We start from the raw sequence: 23447 nt of genomic DNA on the forward strand, positions 1-23447 counted from the left end.
CTAGTTGTTTCTTTTTCATATTGAAATTTATTGTTTTGTATTTATGTACAATTCTCACTGAATTTCAATCACAAACACTGATTGAGTGAGTCTCCTCCACCTATCACATCCAAGAAGGAGTGTTATGAAAAGTATAAAAATTAATGACTATCACCCCTTCATTTTCGACCACAATAAATTATGTGTTATCCTTATTGTCCTATAAAAAGACTCTCTCTCCTCTCATTTTGAGATACACACATAAAGTTTGAAATGTGTAGACGAATCAAATGGATGAGAGAAGAGGAGAGTTAGAAAGAAAGATTGACATTTTGTACAAGATCGGTTCCAAATCATCTTGTAATTACTCCAAAGTTAGTGAAAATTTTTATCCCACCCACCCGTAGAGTAAGCATAGTGGAACCACGTAAAATTTCTGTTTCGTTTCTATTTATTTTTTTTACAATACCATATATATGTACGATTATTGGAAATATTAGCATGTATTAAATTCAAACAATTTAATCATACGTAACTATACGTGATAAAATGTTTTACCGCTGCGCCACGCCATGCATGCATGGTCATCCATGGTCACCCATCTCGTGCATAACGTTTAAGCACATGATTCGTTGCCACCGAAGTAAAGAAAAAGCTTTGTTCGTTTGTTTGGTTTTTCTTATTTGGCCCTTTTCCTGTCCAATCCCACTGGCCTGATCCCTTACTTGTAATTAACAAATATTCCCCCACTTTCCACTTCCCTATAAATAGACATCAAATGCAACATTATGGGACAATCATCCATCCAAATCCAAGTTCACATAGTTAATTAGTTAACTAATCTCTTCTTAATTTTGGGGTTAGTTCTTAATTAACACTTGTTAATTAAGATGCCACCCGTACAAACCTCACCAATAGGAAAGGAACGTACTGCTCAGTCCATGATTAGTCAAGATCACAGTGAAGTTAATGTTAATCCTTCTGCTAATAAGTTGGTGTGCATACTTAGCATAGACGGTGGTGGTGTAAGAGGTATCATCCCAGCAATTATTCTTGCATTTCTTGAGGAAGAGCTCCAGGTTTGTATATGTGTCTGCTTGCATGTTAATTACTTCTTTTGTCAATCTCTTAATCTATAATTAATTTATTATTTTTTGTTAATATTTATTAATTAGATAAATTAATTAATGCTTATTTGTTCCCTTAATTTGCTATATACTTCCTATAGTACAATTTTTTAGTTGTCACAACAATGAGTAAAAAAAAAAAGTAAATTTAAAAGTCAAGTGTGGTAGAGTGGCTGGGTTTTGGTATGATCCCGTGAACTCCGACCACCATCGCGTCACTTTGGACACTATTGTGCAACACCAAACTCTGGAGGGAGGGGAATGAAAGCACCTGTCCATTGATTCATCCTTGGCAATTCATCAGGTTAAATTCTCAAGGGAGAATCGAATCTGTTATCTTGGGATTACCAAAGTTACAAGTCGCGCTTACCACTTGAGCCAACCCACATAATCCCTCTTTAACTCTAAAAATTTATATGCCTAGTATAATCATTACTAGAATGCTACTAATATAGAGTGACTATTGCAATCAAATTTTCATCATTTACATTCAGTAGAATAGAAAACCATTTTCAATTCATCCTTATTTTTTTTTTTTTAAAAAAGTCTACCATTATTCGCCGAGTTTTCTAAAAATGATACTACACTTATGTGTTTTCATAAAACTACCAAAAACCCCCTTAAGTTTAGTTTTATTGACAAAATGAACCTTCTATCAGTTGACTATTAGTCAACAATTAAGTGCATAAGTGAAGTATAATTTTCAATCATAATAAAATGATACTTTGAAATAACACATGTTTAGTCTATTAAATTAAAACGATGATCATAATATCTTGAAAGTTAAATAAGCAGCTCAAAGAACTAATTGATTATCAAATTAACTAATTTCCAATCACTTTTAATTAATCAGCTGACATAAATATAACAAAAAAACTATTATTATTTCAATTTTTTTAAAAAATATGTGAAAAATAAAAATTACTATTAAATCATAATAAATACTTAGTAATTTTAGTACTACAAAATTTTTATTAGATATAATTTTCATAAAAATAACGGCAAAACACATCATATAAAAAACACATAACTCAATATTTTTAAATTCAAGTAACTTATCAAACATAGTGTGAAAAAAAAAAAAAAGATAAACTAAAATTATAAAATTCATTCTTTATAAATTAAATTTATAAAATTAGATGTTAGTTCTTTTGTGTGTAAAATATGAATACTATGTGAATAAAAAAAATTCAAATTTATATTAATTGTTTGACCATTGTTTGAGACAATGCATAAAGTTTCCTAATTTTATTCAAGTTTCTATTTTATTAAATATGACATTGAATCAGATCTAGAAAGCAAACTACAATTCGACCAACCACTCGATTCGAGTTGATTTTTTAAACTATATTTTACTTGTTAAAAATTAAATAGCAAACACTTTGTCGCAACATTATTATGTAAGTATTTTTTTTCCTAAATTATTAATATTATTTATTTAATTTTCATAATTTTAAATTTTTTAGAATGATAATTTAATTATATTTTCATGCCTATGTCAATTGATTGACTCAGCTCAGTTGTTGGGTATTTGATTCTTAATTTTCAAAATATACTATAATTATCTAACAAATTTTTTCAATATAATTTATTAAATTAATGTCATTTTATTAATTTTTCTTATCAAAATTGAGCGAAAGTATAAACTTACCATTTTATTATGGATAAAATTTATTTATTTATTTTGCCTCCGGGCATATGGTCAGGTGGTAAAGGCAAGCCTTAGAACATGCTGGTAACCCTAGTGGTCCGGGTTTGATTCCTACCACGCGGGCTGCATATCTGCGATTTACCTCCTACGTGTTAGCTGTGGGCACGATCGGCGTATGCAACAAATTAGTCTGGGCAAAAAAAAAAAAAGTCTGGGATACTGTTGTTAATCCAAAATAAAATAAAATAAAAATAAAATTTATTTTTTTTCAACAAAGTTAGTGGTTGACTAATGACCAACTAACAGAAGGTTTATTTTGTCAATAAAATCAAATATTAGGGGGGAGGTTTTATCAGTAAAACCAAGTAACGGCAGTTTTTGAAAACTCAGGGCATAAAGTGTCATATTTTGAAAAGTGAGTGATTTAGTGGATTTTACCCTAAAAAGAAATTCAATGATTTTTTAACTTAATATTTCATACATTTTAAAATATGACAACAACAACAAAAGATATGATTTTTTAACTTGGTTTTTTAATTTTTTTACCTTCCTCGATGATGATGAAGATAACAACATTTATTGTTTCTGATGATGTTGTTGTCATTGTAAAAATTACTATTATTTTTTTGCCACACATTTTTTATTTTTTAAAAGGAAAAGTAATATTTTTGCCGAAAAATATTACTAATTGTAACAATGGGACAAATATTATTATCACAATGAATCTTGTTGTTAATGTCTTTATTAAGAGGCTGTGTGTTTTTTATTTTTATTTTCTTTTCTATAATTTATTATTTAGTGAACTTTATAATTATCTTTCAAAAACAGAGCCATGAATGGTGTTCTGGTACCAACCTATAAGAAGTTAGATCACCATTTGGTTAAACGAGAGAACTAACATTCTAACTCTAATGCGATTCTATTCTTACATAAACATCAAATAAGGAAAGAAAACTCTTGTTAACCCAAATTTCATGAATCAGAAGGTAATACTTCCCATGGATCGCTTCATAAATTCTCATAGAATTTGGGTTAGAATGGAAGTAAAACTCTTGATTAGTAAATGTTTCTTAATTAGCGAGTCATTTGATTCTCATGAGTTCATGCAAGCACTAGTCCCCACAATTTATTAAGCTTTTAACATAGACTTCGACCCTATAAAATATAAAATTAATTCCTTAGTACCTAAAACAACTAATAAATTAGTCATTTGTTCACTCTAAAATTAATGAAAATGAGTAATCGTTTTCTCAATTTTTGGTGTGTCAGTATCTTGAGAAGAACAACGGGCCAGCAGCCAATAACATGCCTAGGGAGTCGATGGTAGAGGAATACTTTGAGTTGAAGGTAGGAGGACCAAACATAGAGGGCAAATCAGGACGTTCTACTAAATCTATTGAGGATGCGAGTCGTCGCCAAAAGGCAAGAATTGCAGACTATTTTGACGTAGTGGCAGGAACAAGCACAGGGTCTATCGTGGCGTCCATGCTCACAATTCCCGACGACAGCAGCCCTCCTCGTCCCCGATTCACTGCACTCGAGATCATAGATTGCTATTTGAAAGATAGCCAACGCATCTTCAGCGAGGACTCTAAAATTGCCGAACGAGGAGTTAAAAGGTCCAAAAATGGACAATTAAGAAACACATCAATTCAATTTATCACATAGAGTTTTGATAAAATCCGAATTATATGCGTATATTATATTGCTGAAGATTTTTATTTAAGAGGTAAAAAGAGAAACAATAGTGGGGGGGGGGGGGTTGCGAGAAATGAACTCGCGACCTCGATCTGAAGCGAGAATCGTGTATGCTTGTATGTGCATGTGCATTATTTTTATTAAAGCACACGCACATCATCCAATTAGTAAAACTATGTTTTAATTTTTTCTTCCTCGCCATTTTTGTCTTGAACGAGAACAGTAGAAAGACAGAACTCTCATTCAGCTGGAAGGGATTCAAAGAATTGTGTAAAAGAGCGGTATCATATGCTGGGGATAAGCTGAGTAAGCCCATTTATGATCCTAAGCAGCTTAAGGAAGTCGTGCATGAAAGAGCTAAAGATATTTCCCTAGACCAGACTGTAAAGCCTCTCATTATTCCCTCTTATAGCTTGAATAAGCTTGTACCTCACATCTTCTCCACTGAACTGGTAATTCTTCGTTAATTTTATCGTACCGTTCTAATGCACGATTCTTTAATTTTCATATGATATGATGTATATTTGAATATGTGTGTGCCTATGTGTCTTTGACAAATGAAATTATTAATTTATTAATGTTGTGTTTGAAATGTGGATTTTGGACCTTATATTTGAATTTAGATGGATTTAGACAAAATTTAATATAATATGTATGTTAAATTTTGTCCAAATCCACACAAAATCAAATTCAAGGTTGCTCCTAAACATACCGTAAAAATAGGGAGAGCAAGATATAAACCAAGGAGAGATAATACTCGACCTCCTCATACAATAATAATATATGATATTTTTTTTTAAGTAAAAATATTATTTAAGTATACGAAGGCTATAAAAGAACAAAGAAAATCAAACAAAATTAGAAAGAAACAAAAGAAAAATTCGATTGTAACTTTGCAAGAGATCAAAAATAGAAGTCAGACTGATATATGATTGCTAATCTTGTAGCGACTGCATGTCTAACCTTACTGGTGCAGGTAATAATGAAACGACAAAAGAACATGCCTCTTGCGGATGTAGTTCTAAGCTCCACCGCAGCCCCTATTTATTTTCCTGCACATTCTATCAAAATTGATAACGAGACCTATGAATTCTCAGATGGTGGGGTGGCGGCCGCCAACAATCCCGTACGTAAAATTTCTTTTCCTCCTGCATGGATGCACGCATGAACATTGCCTTTTAACTGGGGACGTAAATGTAAAAAATTTACAGTTCTAGGTTAGCTAACGTATAATCTGTACAGGCCTTGATTGCAATTGGGGAAGTAGTGAAAAGGGGAGGGCAGGTGGCGACCTTCAGCAACTGTCTCCTTTTATCTTTAGGAACGGGACAACCGCCAAAAGAAGCACAAGCCAGAATAGTAAAACCTGCCTACGATGGTGGCTTTCTGAATTGGTTAATGCCAGGCGCAGGGAGAGGTGCCACACCGCCCATCATCGACATACTCTTTGATTCCATGGGCTTCATGGTGGATATATACTTGGCACGTATCTTTCGTGGCCTCAACAACTATTTGCGCATCCAGGTGGCTTAAGTATATTTAGAATATATATTGGATGAGTCATGCTATGGAAAATGCTGGGTGTGAACCCGTAATGACACAAACCCATGTGTCAAGACGTCAATAGATGCAAGTATGTGAGTTCCATACACTTGCACTCATTGGAGCCTTGCCACGTGGCCTATGTCATCACGAGCTGGAGACATATGGCATGGTTGGTCATGCCATCGGTCCATCGCCAAAGTGATATCAAGAGAGAAGAGGGAGCACAAATCATAATTTTTCTCATGAAGCCTCCCTTAATCCCGTGAAAAACAATATTTTTCATATTCATAAATGTTTTGAAAGCAGCCAAACAATTTATAGTCAAACCCTCCCTTATTACCAAAAGAACATGCAATAGTAATTAAAGTGATAAGGGCGAATTGTGACTTTAGTGACTCTAAGGTGATAGGTTCGATTTTCCCTTGAGAGTTTATCCCGATGAATTAAGAGAGGTGTGTCAATGGGCGGACAACTTTTACTCTTTGGATTTGATGTTACACCATAGTATCCAAAGTGGCGCGATGATAGCTAGAGTCCCCGGATTTTCAGATAATAATAATAATAATAATAATAATAATAATAATAATAATAATAATTGACAGTGGTTGCATATGTGCTACTAATATAATATAATTGGTATTGAAATTAAAGCAGGAATATGAATTGAATGAAGAGCTAATTGACATGGATGTGGCTTCACTTGATAACCTCTACAAACTAGGCAAAACAGCAATAGACCTAATGACGAAGCCTATATCAGTAATAGATCCCGACACTCTTGAATTTGACAAGAGTGCTGATCGTCCTACTTACAGACAAGCAATGCAAGAGTAAGAAACTTGCTCATATATTTTTATTTTATTAACTAATTAAATACATACACTAATACACACACACACACACACACACACACGCATCCATAAGTAAATAAGCAGGTGACTTTCACTTTCAAGATTTGGTAGCGCATCATAGTGTCCAAAGTGGCGCGATAGTAACTGAAGTCTTTGATTAAAAAAAAAAACCCTACACACACACACAAAATACACATATATTTAAGAGGTGATACACATATATACACGCACATGCATGCATACATCTCTCCATATGTGTCTTTGAACTAATACAAAAAGATGGTTTGTAGATTTGCTGAAACGTTGTGGAGGGAAAGAAAACGAAGAAATATGAACGGATCTGTTCGTAAAAATTAAAGAAGAAAGACACTACAAGTGAGAGGGCCCAATTTGTCTTCTTCGTCTTCTTCTCTATGAATGAATAATTATGCCATGCATGCAAATACAACATATATAAATAAATAATCTGTCTGCACACAGATGATTCCATTTCTTTGTAATAATACTATGTCCAAACTTTATGTATGTATCATCAACAAAGGAAGGCCTAGTCCTTCATCACATTTACGTATTTATTTTTAACCAAATTAAATTCGTGCATATTAGGGAAAAATTTAAATTTCCTCATAAAACCAGAGTTTGACATGAAATCAGTCAAAAGAAAAAAAAAAAAAAAGAAGAAGAAGCCCTGCATTCCAGATTTTGAGAAGTTGGAGAATCGACTGGTCTCTAGGAAAGCTAAGCTATCTCTCTACAAGCAGAAGACTCACACAAACTAAAAGTGTGCTCTCCAATACTTCCTCATGCTAGATCCCCATCATGTCAATCCATGTAGTTGTAGAGGATTAAAGCATTACAATATGACTTTCTATGGAAGGCACGTTTGGATCAAGGATTTTGTATAAGAAAAGGATAAAAAATAAAAAAAAATTAAGGAGGAAAATCATTTTCTATTATAGTTTCTTTTTCTATTAAATACTATCAAAAATGAAAATTTATTTTAATATGACTAAAAATTAGGAAAAAAATTAAATATTAATGATGTGTGAGATCAAATTTTTGTTCAAAGATTTAGAACATTTTTGTCTCATTTTCCTTGTAACAAAATAAGAAAATGAAAATTCCATAATATTTTCCTTCCCTTTTTGGCCATAATTTTTTATGAGCTCCAAATACAGCATTAACAATAAAATGGGAAAGGCATTACGAGAAAGACAGACATGGAGGCCTTGACTTTCTATGGAGAAAGTTTATTTGTATGAAATATCGTACAAGGAGAAAGATGCTAGCTCTTGACTTATTATCCAAACAACCCCATGTGAAAGTCATATGTAAAGTCATTGTAGCACCCTATTTTGTGTGGGGAATTATAAAGAAAAATCTAAAATTTTTATTTTAGAAATCTCAAATTTTAAAATTTTTCACGACTCGCACGTCATGTACACCCACTCCACTAAAAATCACAATTTCTTTTTCCAATGAACTATCCCTCTACGTTAATTTGCAAAATGTGAAAAAAAAAAAAAAGCAAAATACACCACATAACCCAAATAAATCCATCTTAGAACTAAACTAACCCACGTCAAAATAGACCTCACCTTCCCTTCAAACCATAGCATATTCCCCCAACCTCATAGACACTTGGTGGCTGATTTAGGAAAAGGGAGGGGGGGGGGGGAGAGAGAGAGAGAGAGAGAGAGAGAGAGAGAGAGAGAGAGCATTCATAGTAGATCAAGGGGGAACATTCGAAGAGAGGAGATTCAGAGAGAGTATTGTCAGAGCTGGAGCCAGGAGACAGCTGGAGATGTGTTGCAAGCTAGGAGCTGAGTCAAAAACGCGGTGGAATTTATCTCTTTATTAATCTCTCCGTTATAACTTCCATTTATAATTGATTTTATTTAATTATGATTTAAATTCCAAGCCCTATAAATAAAGGGCTGTGGAAGATGTAATTGTGTGTGCAGAAGTGTGAGATGCTCAGAGAGAGTAGAGAGGAAGAAGGGAGGAAGGGAGAGAGAGAGAGAGAGAGAGAGAGAGAGAGAGAGAGAGAGAGAGAGAGAATTGAAATATTTTTCGGCGATAGTGAATATTTGGTATGTGCTCCATGGACTTTGGTCGTTATTGACCGAACCACATTAAATCTTTGGTGTGACTTTGATCTAGATGCTCACAGGTTCCTAACAAGTGGTATTAGAATCCTGTTGGAGTAGAAAAGCAAGATCGGAAGTGATCCCAAAATCAGAGCTCTGTCTAGTTGATCAAAATTGTGTTTTTGAGGCCAGCATTGCATTCAGGTCGCTGAGACAAAGAGGAGGTTTCCAGCTAGAGCTCGAAAGGAGTTCAGAAGAAGCTGCACGCGCTATACCGGAGCAAAACGATTCGCCACGCGCCGGACACGCGCTGGCGACCAATCCCTTACGTGTTGCACGCGTTGCACACGTCTTCCTTGCCCAATCCACCTCAACCTGACCCGGTTCACTACCCGACCAAACCCGGCAAGTCACTTAGAGCCGGGATAACCCGAGATCCAGTTCCTAACCCGGATCTAACCTCCACCTTAGTGCCACATCAGCGCGCCACGTCAGCCACCACGTTAGTTTGCCACATCAGCATCAGAGTGCCATGTTAGCAGTAGAGTGCCACGTTAGCAGGTGGACCCCACTACCACGTCAGCAAGTGGGGCACACACTGCCATGTCAGTTGTCAATGTGGGTCCGTTTGACCAAAACTTTGACTAAGCTTTTCGGAGTCGTTTTGGGTCTGTTTGTCGAGCGACTTGAATCATTTCTAGGGTTTTTGATCGTTCCAGATCTAACCGCGCTATCAATTTGAGCTAATTCCATTTCTAGATCAAAAAATCAAGATGTCAAATAAAAAAAACTCAAAAATCGAAATGTTCAATGGAAATAATTTTGATTTTTGGAAGATGCAGATAGAAGATTATTTGTTTGGGAAGGAATTGCACTTACCATTGAAGGGTAAGCCAGCATCCATGAACGAGGACGAGTGGGAGTTTCTTGATCGAAAAGCCCTCAGAGCCATTAGAATAATGTTGTCGAAATTTGTGGCGTTTAATATCAAGCATATAACATCCACTAAGTCTCTGATGGATGCGCTCTCTAATATGCACGAGCAGCAAACAAGGTACATCTCATGAAAAGATTATTTACGATGAACATGTCTGCAGGTGAGAGTTTCTGTAGGCATTTGAATAACTTCAATAAGTTGTCTGATCAACTCGCCTCAGTCGGGATAACGTTTGATAATGAGATTCAGTTCCTACTGATTCTCAGTCAGTTGCCTAAAAGTTGGAATGGTGTCGTTACCGCCATCAGTAGCTCCGCAGGAAGCTTGTATACAATGAAGTCGTCAGCATGATTTTGATGGAGGAAATAAGAATGCAGTCGAACCATGACTCCACTTCGAGTTCAGCTTTGAACATAGAGAGTCGAGGCAGAGGAAAACAGGTATGGACGATCAAACAACCAAGGCATATCTAGGCCTACACGGTCTAAATCTAGAAATCCCATAGGTACACAGGACACAGGTTCCCAGAGTACAAAAGTTATTGAGTGCTGAAACTTTGGAAAGATTGGTCATTAAAAGAACTAGTGCAGAAGTCAGAAGAAAGAATACGAGACGAGGGTAAAGACAGAAGCAAATATTGCTTCCAAAAATGATGAGATGTTGATCTACTCTTTGGAGAGCAAGCAGAAGTCTTGGGTGTTAGACTCCGGAGCTTCATTCCATGCCACTTACAGCAGAGATTGCCTGGAGGGATATACATCAGGTATTTTCGACAAAGTTTATCAGGGCAATGATCAATCGTGCGACATTGCCGGTTAGGGAACAATAAAGAACAAAATGAATGGTTCAGTATGGAAACTGAGAGATGTTAGATATATTCCAGACCTGAGGAAGAATTTGATCTCACTTGGTCAATTGGCAGATGAAGGCTATAACACATCTTTCATAGGTGATGAATGGAAGATTTCGAAGGGTGCATTGACAATTTCTCAAGAAAAGTGGTACTCTTTATGTAACTCTTGATACATGTATGTCTATTACAATTGCTACAGGAAATGATGATAGCAACTTATGACATCAATGACTCAGACACCTGACTGAGAAGGGACACAAGGTAATGCACTCAAAGGGTAAGTTGAGTGATTTACAGTCGGTGCAGATTGACACATGTGAGGATTGCATATTTGGGAAACATAAGAGAGTCAGTTTCCATACAAATATCAGTACCCCGAAGAAAGAAAGACTTGAGCTAGTCCATTCAAATGTGTGGGGACCAACAACCATTTCGTCTATAGGAGGAAAGCATTACTTGGTCACGTTCATCGATGATCATTCACGGAAGGTACGGGTTTACTTCCTAAAGTATAAATATGATGTTTTTTATGCTTTTAGAATTTGGAAAGATATGATAGAAAACGAAACTGGTTTGAAAATCAAAAAACTGAGAACGGATAATGGTGGAGAGTATGTTGACATTGAGTTCAAGAAATTATGCTATGAGCATGGTATCAGAATAGAAAGAACTATGTTAAGTACGCCTCAACACAATGGCGTAGCAGAGTGGATGAACAGAATGTTGACAGAGAAAGCCAAAAGCATACGTATGCAGTCAGACCTGCCAAAGATGTTTTAGGTAGAAGTAGTCAACACAGGGGCTTATTTGATCAATAGAAATCCTTTAGTACCATTGGACTACAGTTTACCTAAAGAAGTTTGGAGTAACAAAGAGGTAAAACTTTCACATTTGAAAGTTTTTGGTTATGTCGTATATGTATATGATCATGTCAGGAATAAGCTAGATCTGAAATCTTGGAAATGCACTTTCATCGGTTATGGTGGAGATGAATTTTGATATAGCATTTGGGATGATGAAAACAAAAAGGTAATCAGAAGCAGAGATGTGATTTTTAATGAAAATATGATGTACAAGGATAGACACACAACCGGGTCTATAGAGTCTGAAACAACCTTTGTAGATGTGGATGATGTTTTAGAAGGTGTAAGAACACGTCAGCAGAACACAGAGAATCCTTAGCAGACTACCGAGATTCCTCAGGCAAAGGAACTTGTGGACCAGATTGTTGCACCAGCACCTCCTACTCCAGCACTGGAGATTAGGAGATCTTCTTAGCAGCACATACCAAATAAAAGGTATGTGAACCATTTACTTCTTACAGATAGAGGAGAACCTGAATGCCATGTTGAAGCATGTCAGGTTGGAGATGCGAGCAAGTGGGATCTTGTAATGAAAGACAAGATGAAGTCTCTTAACTCCAAAAAAACAGGGGAACTAGCTAAGTTGCCCAATGGTAAGAAGGCTCTTCACAACAAATGGGTTTATAGAATCAAAAAGGAGCATGACGACTCCAGGAGGTACAAGGCTTGGTTGGTAGTTAAAGGCTTCAAGCAGAAGGAAGGAATTGACTACATCAACATTTTTGCACCAGTTGTGAAGCTAACAACCATCAGATCAGTTCTGAGTATTCTTGCCTTAGAGGGTTTACATCTTGACCAGTTAGACGTGAAGACGACACTTCTTCACGGTGATCTTGATGAGGAAATCTATATGCAACAGCTATAAGGTTTCTAAGAAAAAGGTAAAGAGAATCTTGTATGCAATTTGAAAAAGAGTTTGTATGGTCTCAAACAAGCTCCTAGACAGTGGTACAAGATATTCGACAGCTGTATGCAGAGGAACAATTTTTAGAAATGTAATGTTGACCACTGCTACTACTTCAAAAGGTATCGAGTTAGTTATATTATTCTACTGTTATATGTCGAGGATATGCTAGTTGCAGGATCTGATATAGAAGAGATCAGGAAATTGAAGAATCAACTGTCAAAGGAATTTGATATGAAAGACTTGGGTCCTGCAAAAAAGATTCTTGGGATGCGGATATCTAGAGATAAGCAACAAGGCACGTTGCAATTATCTCAGTCAGAGTACATCAGCCGTGTTTTATAGAGGTTCAACATAAGCAGCGCCAAGGTTGTAAATACACCATTGGCAAGTCATTTCTGTCTCTCAAAGAATCAATCTCCCCAGACAGATGAAGAGAAAAACTTCATGACTAAGGTTCCATATGCCTCAGCCGTTGGAAGTCTAATGTATGCTATGGTTGGTACCAGACCATATATTGGCCAAGCAGTGGGAGTTGTCAGCAGGTATATGTCAAATCCAGGGAAGACACGCTGGGAAGCAGTAAAGTGGATTTTGAGATATCTTCATGGCACTATTGATAAGTGCCTATGTTTCGGAAAAAGTGATCTGAAAATCTAAGGATTCATAGATGCTGATTTTGCAGGTGAGATTGATCATCGCAGAAGCACCACCGGGTACATATTCAATGTTGGCTCAACAGCTGTTAGTTGGATGTCACAGATAAAAAAGATTGTTGTTTCATCCACTACATAAGCTGAATATGTAGCAGTGAGAGAAGCCAGTAAAGAAATGATTTGGCTTCAGGGTTTGTTAACGGAGCTTGGATTAAAGCAGCAAAGGAATGTTTTGTATAGTGACAGTCAGAGTGCGATACATCTGGTGAAGAACTCAGCATTTCATTCCAGAACTAAGCATATTGGATTGAGTTAGAACTTTGTCAAATCTTTGATAGAGGACAGTGTGTTGATACTTGAAAAAATCCAAGGTAGCAGAAATCCAGTAGATATGTTAACTAAGGTGGTGACTACAGAGAAGCTGAAGTTGTGTTCAATTTCAGTTGGTCTTCATGCTTGAAGACATATTTTGAGAAGATCATTTATTCATGATATTGGTTGAGGAGGCGTCTCTGTCTCCAAGTGGGAGATTGTTAGAGCTAGAGCTAGAAAATAGTTAGGAGATAGCTGGAGACGCGTTGCAAGCTAGGAGCTGAGTCAGAAACGCGGTGGAATTTTTCTCTCCATTAATCTCTCTGTTATAACTTCCATTTGTAATTAAATTTATTTAATTATGATTTAAATTCCAAGCCCTATAAATAGAGGGCTATGGAAAATGTAATTGTGTGTGCAGAAGTGTGCAAAGCTTAGAGAGAGCAGAGAGGAAGAAGGGAGGAAGGGAGAGAGAGAGAGAGAGACAGAGAGAGAGAGTTGTAACATTTTCGGCGATAGTGAATATTTGGTGTGTGCTCCGTGGACATAGGTCGTTATTGACCGAACCACGTTAAATCTTTGGTGTCACTTTGATCTGGATGCTCACAGGTTCCTAACAAGTATTATTGCAACTAGAGAAAGAAGAATTAGCAGTTCAGAAGGGAATCTAGTATCAAAATATATTCTGTTATTTGGTTAACAGTTGCTATAACTGTTTGCTGCTGTTGCTACTCTAACCAATTCTTGTTTTATTTTTAGTTGTTGTTTAGTTTTTCAATTTTTTAGTTACTTAGTTATTCTGTTACATGTGTGTGTGTCTATATATCAAGAATACAAGAGAAGAGAAGAACTCTCTCGCAGCTCTCTGTATTTTTTCAGTCCCTTGCAGTTCTTTGCATTTTTCCAGTTTCTTCCTTATTTTCTTCTCTATTCTCTTTCATTGCAATCTTCTATCTTTGTTAAATCTAGAAAAAGAAAAGAAGATAAGGGAATGGCATGTTTGTGAATCATAGGGTGGAGAATTTTGTCACGACTTGCTCATTTTTCCACATATTTTTTTTTCAATAATAATAATAAAATCAATCTCACATCATTCCAGCTCAGCAAGTCACCATCCATCTGGACCCGTGGGTACCATGGATATATCAGAACATATAGCAGAAGCTTAAGCAGCAGGAAACATACAATCATAAACATCTCATCATATCATACATCATAATATACCAGAGTCACTACACTCACTGTATTTTAGTATGTACATCTCAAAAATCATAACTAGGGACATTTTCCACAAAATCTAGTTGTCCCTAGAAAACTCACCCTTTAAAAAGGGCAGATAAACAGCTCTATAACAGCGAGATTTTTTCCGCTCTCTTATCTGAGGCTCCTGAAAAGTTAACAAGATTTAGGGGTGAGACACCTCTCAGTAAGGGAAATAAACTAATACCAGTGTGCGGCAACATGAGTATTCTATGTTCTACATATACCATACAAAACATATTTAGTACTATTCCATCAAATTTGGAAAACATATATATATATATATATATATATATATATCAACACATGGCAAAACATACTGCATTTTCGTAAACAAATCTCATCTCAGACAATAATCATATCACAAAAAGATTCCTGGTAGGTTAGCTCGCTATTGTCATGTATTACCCCCACATGACTGAGTTGTGTGGCCCGAAGGCGGGACCTGACAATGGTTGGCCGACCACTGCCAAGTCAAATAGTAGTCTGTAGGTCCAATGGGTCTACCAGACCTAGTCCGTACACTAGGGGTGATCACAACACACTTCTTTAATAACCACATCAACCATCTAATCTCACACCACTCCGTACAACGGCATTAACACAAATGTCATGATCACAAAAACCATGGACACATAGCAACAGTACCGTGCAAATGCTAGCCTAAACCAAGCCAACTAGGTTCTGATATCATATAACATATACTAAAACCGTGATACATAGATATTTCATATCATTTATTTTCACATCAATCATATCATTTTGCATATATACGTGTATCAAGAAAATCATTGTCCCGTACGCCGGTATTACACATTTTATCATAGTTCAGCCCGTACACCAGCAATTCACATCATAGCTCGACCCGTACGTCGGCAAACATATCATAGCACAGCCCGTACGCTAGCAAATCACATCATAGCACGACCCGTACGCCGGCAAACATATCATAGCACATCTCGTATGCTGGCAAATCACAATCACATAGCACGATCCGTATACCAGAAAATCACACACATAGTTCGGCCTGTACGCTGGCAAATCATATAATATCTCGGCTCGTATGCCGCTTTTCCAACATAAAAATCCATATCATAATCACATTTCCAGAAACAGTATCTCATACATTTTATACTCATGCCACACAATAAATTTTCCACATATTCAACATACGATCATTTTCACAGTATTTTCCAAATATAAATCATATATATAAATATATTTATTTTTCCTGAAACAAGATGCTATATATATATACATGCATTTTCTCAAAACAAAACTAGCTTAGTTTATCCCCTTACTTGATTCATGAAAAACCCCTAAGAAATCTCCCTCGCACCCGCAGGGTTCTCCACTCAACACCTCGGAAATGAAAACTCCCAGTATTAAAGTTCAGTATTTCTAAGCGTATAACACTTTCTACAACTATCACAACTCCAAATAATAAGTAAAAAGTCTTACCCTGGATTTGGGATGGTTTCCAACTCGCTTTCACCAACGATCCGCTTCAGTAGATTTGGAGAGAACTTCCCAAGGAGAGTTGTGGTGACTTCGGATTATCGATCCGGCATAAATCTGGCCCAAAATTGACGAAAGAATGAGAGAGAGAGAGAGAGAGAGAGAGAGAGAGAGAGAGAGAGAGAGAGAGAGAGAGAGAGAGAGAGAGAGAAAGGAGAGAGTTTGCTTATGAAAGAAGTTAAAAATCGGATTTTTCCATACTTGTAGAACAGAATTCGTCAACGAGTCACGTCCTTTGTTGACGAATTCTCATTAATTTCGTCGACGAAATTCTGTCCTCGTTGATGAAATTCAGTCGGTTCTAAACCCCCTCTCGGTATTTCTTCGTCAACGAATTTTCTTAAGCCTTCGTCGATGAATTCCCTGTATTCATCGACGAAACCTGCTGTTGACCTCCCCTCAGTTATCCCTTCCAAAGTTCAATGTCGTCGACGAACGCAAAGTTGAATGCCTCTTTCTATTTTCAGTTTCCATTTCCCTTCCTTTTATCATTTAAATTCCCATTTTTATTCAGTTCGTTACATTCTCCCCTCCTCATAAAATTTCGTCCTCAAAATTTTCTGTTCCTATAACTCGTCATCCCCTTACAAGAAAAAGGGTCTACTTATTTTATTACTTACCCTCACTTAAGGCGGAGGAATACCGTGGTTACATTCCAAGTCCTGGAAGATTACATATACAAAAGAAAATCCTCCCAAAACTAAAATACTTCACTAATTAAACCTATACATGTACCTGTAGAAGAAATACTACCTTAACTACTTACTTTTTACTCACTCAACTTTCTTGGCATATATGCAGATACCTTATCTCATCTGCTCCTCGGACTCCCAAGAAGCCTTTTCTATCGCATGATTCCTTCACAAAACTTTTACCTGAGGAATTGTCTTGTTATGTAGCTCCTGTACTTTCCTATCCAGAATCTGTACTGGTACCTCCTTATACACTAGTAAACCACTAAGCTCCAATTCATCATAATTGATGACGTGAGAAGGGTCTAGGACGTATTTCCTCAACATAGCAACATGGAATACGTCGTGGATCCTCAACAACATCGGTGGCAAAGCTAGCCTATAGGCTACTAGCCCCACTTCATCTAGAATCTCAAATGGACCGATAAACCTAGGACTAAGTTTACCCTTCTTCCCAAATCGCATAAATCCTTTCATCAGAGCTATCTTCAGAAACACATGATTACCAACATTAAATTCCAAATTTCTGCGGCGATTATCAGCTTTACTTTTCTATCGGCCCTGAGCTACACTTATCTTGTCCCTGATAAGCTGAACTTTATCACACGCTTGCTGTACAAGCTCAGGCCCCACTACTCGCCCCTCACCCACTTCATCCCAAAACAAAGGAGAACGACATCTTCTACTGTATAGAGCCTCAAACGGTGTCATGCCAATACTGGACTGGTAACTGTTATTATATGCAAATTTTACCAGTGGCATGAACTGAGTCCAACTACCCTCAAAATCTAATATACACGCACAGAGCATATCCTCTAATATCTATATTGTCCTCTCAGTCTGCCCGTCTAACTGAGGATGGAATGCCGTAATAAACGATAACTGAGACCCCAGAGCCTCCTGCAAACTCCTCCAAAATCGTGATGTGAATTGCAAGTCTCGATTTGACACAATAGATACAGGCACTCCATGAAAACGAACCACCTCCTGAATGTAAACCTCCTCTAAATGGCTGAGGGAGTAGCTAATCTTGATAGGTATAAAGTGGGCGGTCTTCGTCAAATGGTCAATAATTACCCAGATGGAATTCTAGCCATGTAACGCCGTCGGTAGTCCTGTCATGAAGTCCATAGATATATGATCCTACTTCCACTTTGAGATAAATAATGGCTGCAACTGCCCTTCCGGCCTCTGGTGCTTAGCTTTTACTTGCTGGCATGTCAAACACTGGGCTACATACTCGGCGATCTCTCTCTTCATACCACTCCACCAATACAAATCTTGCAGATCTCTGTACATCTTCGTACTACCGGGATGAACTGTATACAAAGATCTTTGATCCTCCTCTAGAATGGTCTTCCTGATCTCAGTATTGGCAGGAGTGTATAATCTGGAACGAAAACGCAAAGCCCCATCATCTGCAATACTAAACTCCCCCCCTGCCCTTTCTGTACTCTATTTATCACCTCTGCTAACTCTCGATCTTCCCTCTATGTGGCGTTAATTCTATCTTGTAGAGTAGGTTGTACCACTAGGCTTGCAATACATACTGGGGGATCACTCTCTACCAACTCTATGTCGAGTCTCTCCAGATCCATCATGATCAGATGCTGGATTTCCATAGCCATCAACATCGGTTCTTTGGATTTCATGCTCAACGCATCAACTACCACGTTTGCTTTCCCTAGGTGGTAACTAATCGTACAATCAAAATCCTTAATCAGCTCCAACCACCTTCTCTGCCTCATATTCAGTTTCTTCTGCATGAAGAAATACTTTAAGCTCTTTTGGTCGGAGAAAATCTCACACTGCTCGCCATATAGGTAATGCCTCCAAATTTTCAGTGTGTGTATCATTGCAGCCAATTCAAGATCATGTGTAGGGTAATTCTTCTCATATTCTTTCAATTGCATGGATGCATATGCCACTACCCTGCCATGCAGCATCAATACACAGCCAAGTCCTTTCAAGGACGCATCATTGTAGATAGTATAACCTTCACCCCCAGATGGGATGATCAATACAGGCGCTGTGACTAATCTCTGCTTTAGCTCTTAAAAACTTTACTCACAACTGTCGTCCCATTCAAATCTGTCATTCTTCTTCGTCAGTCATGTCAAAGGTCCTGACAAAGCTGTGAATCCCTCAACGAAATGACGGTAATATCCAACTAGCCCCAAGAAACTCCTGATCTCCTGGACATTTCTCAGTCTAACCCAATTCACTACTGCCTCAATCTTGCTAGGATCCACAGAAATACCGTCTCCAGATATAACATGCCCCAAGAACACGACCTTCTCAAGCTAAAATTCACATTTACTAAACTTGGCTTACAACTTCTTTTCATGAAGTGTCTGCAAAACCTGCCTCAAGTGCGTCTCTTGCTCCTCATAGCTCCTCGAATAAACCAGTACTTCATCAATAAAAAGAACAATAAACAAGTCTAGGTATTGATGGAAGACTCTGTTCATCAAGTCCACAAATATCACAGGAGCATTCGTCAAACAAAACGGCATAGCAAGAAACTCGTAATGCCTGTACCTCGTTTTGAAGATCATCTTTGAGACGTCTTCTACTTTCACCTTCATCTGATGGTATCCGGATCTGAGGTCAATCTTCGAATACACCTGTGTACTATAAAAGCTGGTCAAACAAATCGTCAATACGGGGTAGAGGATACTTGTTCTTGATTGTCACTTTATTAATCTCTCTATAGTCTATACACATCCTCATAGTCCCATCTTTCTTCTTCACAAATAAAACTAGAGCTCCCCACGGAGATACACTGGGTCGTATGAAGCCCTTTTCAAGCAGATCTTGCAACTAATTCTTCAATTCTTCCAATTCTACTAGCGCCATCCGATAAGGTACTTTAGAAATTGGCGTCATACCGGAAGGTAGATCAATAGAGAAATCTACCTCACGGTCGGGTGGCAAGCCTGGTAACTCATCTGGGAAGACATCAGTAAACTCCTTTACTACAGGCGTGCTAGCAAGTTTCAATTCACCCTCTGACATCTCCTTTACAACCGCCACAAATCCTTGACAACCACTCAGCAATAATCTTCTAGCTTGAATAGCTGAAACTAGCTGAGGCGGGGATTGCACTCGCGACCCTACGAATTTGAATTCCGCTTCCCCTGAAAATCTAAATATCACTTCTCGTGCTCGACAATCTATGCTGGCAAAATTAGCTGCTAGCCAATCTATGTCAAATATAACATGAAACCCGTGCATGTATAGCACTATCAGATCAGCAGACAAAATCTTTCCTTGAATATCAACTCGACAATCCTGGAGCATCCTACTACATCTCACTACAGACCCAGTCGGTGTAGATACCAACAATTCAACATCTAATGACTGTGTTTCAGTCCCACATAATTTAACACACCTCGAGGATACAAACGAGTGTGTAGCTTTTGAATCAAATAATGCAATAACTTTACAAGAAAGCATAATAACCATACCTATCACCACGTCACCTGACGTCTCATCCTTACCCGACATCAGAGTAAACACCCTAGCTGGAGCTATATTCCTCTGCTGGACCCCACATGGTGCCTGATAACCTCCCCAATATGGTCTAGGAGTTGGAACTGCATCTAGTGGGGAAGGGCAGTATCATACTATGTACTCTGATCTACCGCAGCGATAGCACACCGAAGCTATATCTGGTGGGGTAAGACAATCTCGCACTATATGCCCCGATCTACCGCAGTGATAGCATACTACACCACCAGCTTGACACTCTCCATAGTGCCTTCTACCACAAGTCTGACAGACTAGAGGACCTTGCCCTATCTGCACCTCACGTCCTCCCGTCTCCTGTCTCTGTCCTCTGCCATGATTTCCTCTCCTCCACTAGCCCGGTCTATGACCCTGCTGGTAGCAGGTAGATGCAGATCTCTTCCTCTGTCTCTGCTCCTCTGCATCAAAATGCACCAATCTCTACCAAGGCCGCCCTATTGACTAACTCAGCAAACTCCTAGATCTGCAGCACCACCACCTGCTTGAATACACTCTGTCTCAAACCTCTCTCAAACTGCCTCTTCTTCTTTACTTCATCAAGAACAATGTACGGGGCAAAGCGAGAGAGCTCGATAAAACGTGTTTCATACTACTGGATGGATAACTATCCCTGCTTCAGACTCAGGAACTCCTCTACCTTAGCTTCTCTGACAGTAGCTGGAAAATATCTATCAAAGAACAAATCATTAAACCGATCCCATGTCATGGCTATTGGAGTCACCCTCTGCTATTCCAACAGTCTTACTATGGTCCACTACCTCTCGACCTCTCCTGTCCGTCAATAGGTGGCAAAGAGGACCCTCTGTTCCTCAGTACATTGAAAAACAGCCAAGACCTTCTCGGTCTCCTATATTCAGTTCTCGGCGGCTGTAGGATCAACTCCACCTGAGAATATCGTAGGATTCATCTTCATAAACTTCTCTATAGTGCACCCACGGCCTACAAATGGACCACTCTGCTCCCTCGAGCTCCTAGAGATCTCAGGCATAACCTGCTGAGTTACGCTACGCAATACAGCATCAGAGTCGGTCCCAGCTGGATCTGATGGCCCTGCTCCATCACTTCCACTGGCATGGGCACTATTTCCTTCCGGATCCATCCTAAAAACAATAGACACAACTCAGAAATCCTATCCTTATATTTTACCCACCTATCCTCACCACTTATCTCAACATTTCCAACTCATTTCTAATTCCCAGTCCAACATTCTAGGAACACAACTCGACAATAGCTCACTACGATTTTCCTGAAATCGTCACTCCAAGAAAAACACAGAAACTACTATGGAAGTCCTGCTTCTAAGCTGTAGAACAAAACCTCATTCATTTCCTAAACTCTGGTATTGTTTCCACTGCACTCTAAAGTCTACAGAACCTAACAACCTAGGCACTGATACCAAGCTGTCACGACCTGCTCATTTTTTCACATATTTTTTTTTTCAATAATAATAATAAAATCAATCTCTCATCATTCCAACTCAGCAGGTCACCATCCACCTGGACCCGTGGGTACCATGGATATATCAGAACATATAGCAGAAGCCTAAGCAGCAGGAAACACACAATCATAAACATCTCATTATATCATACATCATAATATACCAGAGTCACTACACTCACTGTATTTTAGTATATACATCCCAAAAATCATAACTAGGGACATTTCCCAAAAATCTAGTCATCTCTATAAAACTCACCCTTTAAAAAGGGCAAATAAACAGCTCTATAACAGCGGGGCTTTTCTCGCTCTCCTATTTGGGGCTCCTAAAAAGTTAATAAGATTTAAGAGTGAGACACCTCTCACTAAGGGAAATAAACTAATATGAGTGTGTAACAACATGAGTATTCTATGTTCTACATATACCATACAAAACATATTCAGTACTGTTCCGTCAAATCTGGAAAACATATATATATATATATATATATATATATATATATATCAACACATGGCAAAACATACTACATTTTTATAAACAAATCTCATCTCATACAATAATAATATCACAAAAAGATTCATGGTAGGTTAGTTGGCTGTTGTCATGTATTACTCCCATATGACTGGGTTGTGTGACCCAAAGGCGAGACTTGACAATGGTTGGCCGACCACTGCCAAGTCAAACAGTAGTCTATAGGTCCGATAGGTCTGCCAGACCTGGTCTGTACACTAAGGGCAATCACAACACTCTTCTTTAATAACCATATCGACCATCCAATCTCACACCACTCCATATAGTAGCGTTAACACAAATATCATGATCACGAAGACCATGGACACATAACAATGATACCGTGCAAGTGCTAGCCTAGACCAAGCCAACCAAGTTCTGATATCATATAACATATACTAAAACCGTGATACATAGATATCTCATATCATTTATTTTCACATCAATCATATTATTTTGCATATATACGGGTATCATGAAAATCGTTGGCTCGTACGCCGGTATTACGCATTTTATCATAGCTCGGCCCGTACGCTAGCAATTCACATCATAACTCGGCCCGTACACCGGCAAACATATCATAGCACAGCTCGTAAGCTGAAAAATCACACAATAGCACAACCCGTACGCCGGTAAACATATCATAGCACAGCCCGTACGCTGGCAAATCACAATCACATAACACGACCCGTATGCCAGAAAATCACACACATAACTCGGCCCGTACGCCGGCAAATCATATAAAATCTCAGCCCGTACGTCGGTTTTCCATCATAGAAGTCCTCATTATAATCACATTTTCAAAAACAGTAACTTATACATTTTATACTCATGTCACACAAGAGATTTTCCACATATTCAACATACGATCATTTTCACAGTATTTTTCAAATATAAATCATATATATAAATATATTTATTTTTCCTGAAACCAGATGCTATATATATACATGCATTTTCTCAAAACAAAACTAGCATAGTTTATCCCCTTACCTGATTCCTGAAAAACCCCTAAGAAATCTCCCCCACACC

The 23447-nt window shown here is 37.9% G+C and overlaps 1 protein-coding gene across 1 annotated transcript; it reads left to right on the forward strand.

Moving 5' to 3' along the window:
- Positions 1-774: 774 nt before the first annotated feature.
- LOC131154818 (patatin-like protein 2) lies at positions 775-7438 on the forward strand. Its single transcript, XM_058107585.1, has 7 exons — positions 775-1058; positions 4027-4376; positions 4679-4907; positions 5432-5581; positions 5698-5979; positions 6655-6830; positions 7142-7438. Exons 1-7 carry the CDS (start codon positions 870-872, stop codon positions 7206-7208), a joined length of 1443 nt encoding a protein of 480 aa, XP_057963568.1. The 5' UTR covers positions 775-869; the 3' UTR covers positions 7209-7438.
- The last annotated feature ends 16009 nt before the right edge of the window (positions 7439-23447 follow it).

This window comes from Malania oleifera, chromosome 5 (genome assembly GCF_029873635.1).
Source record: "Malania oleifera isolate guangnan ecotype guangnan chromosome 5, ASM2987363v1, whole genome shotgun sequence".
NCBI lineage: Eukaryota > Viridiplantae > Streptophyta > Magnoliopsida > Santalales > Ximeniaceae > Malania > Malania oleifera.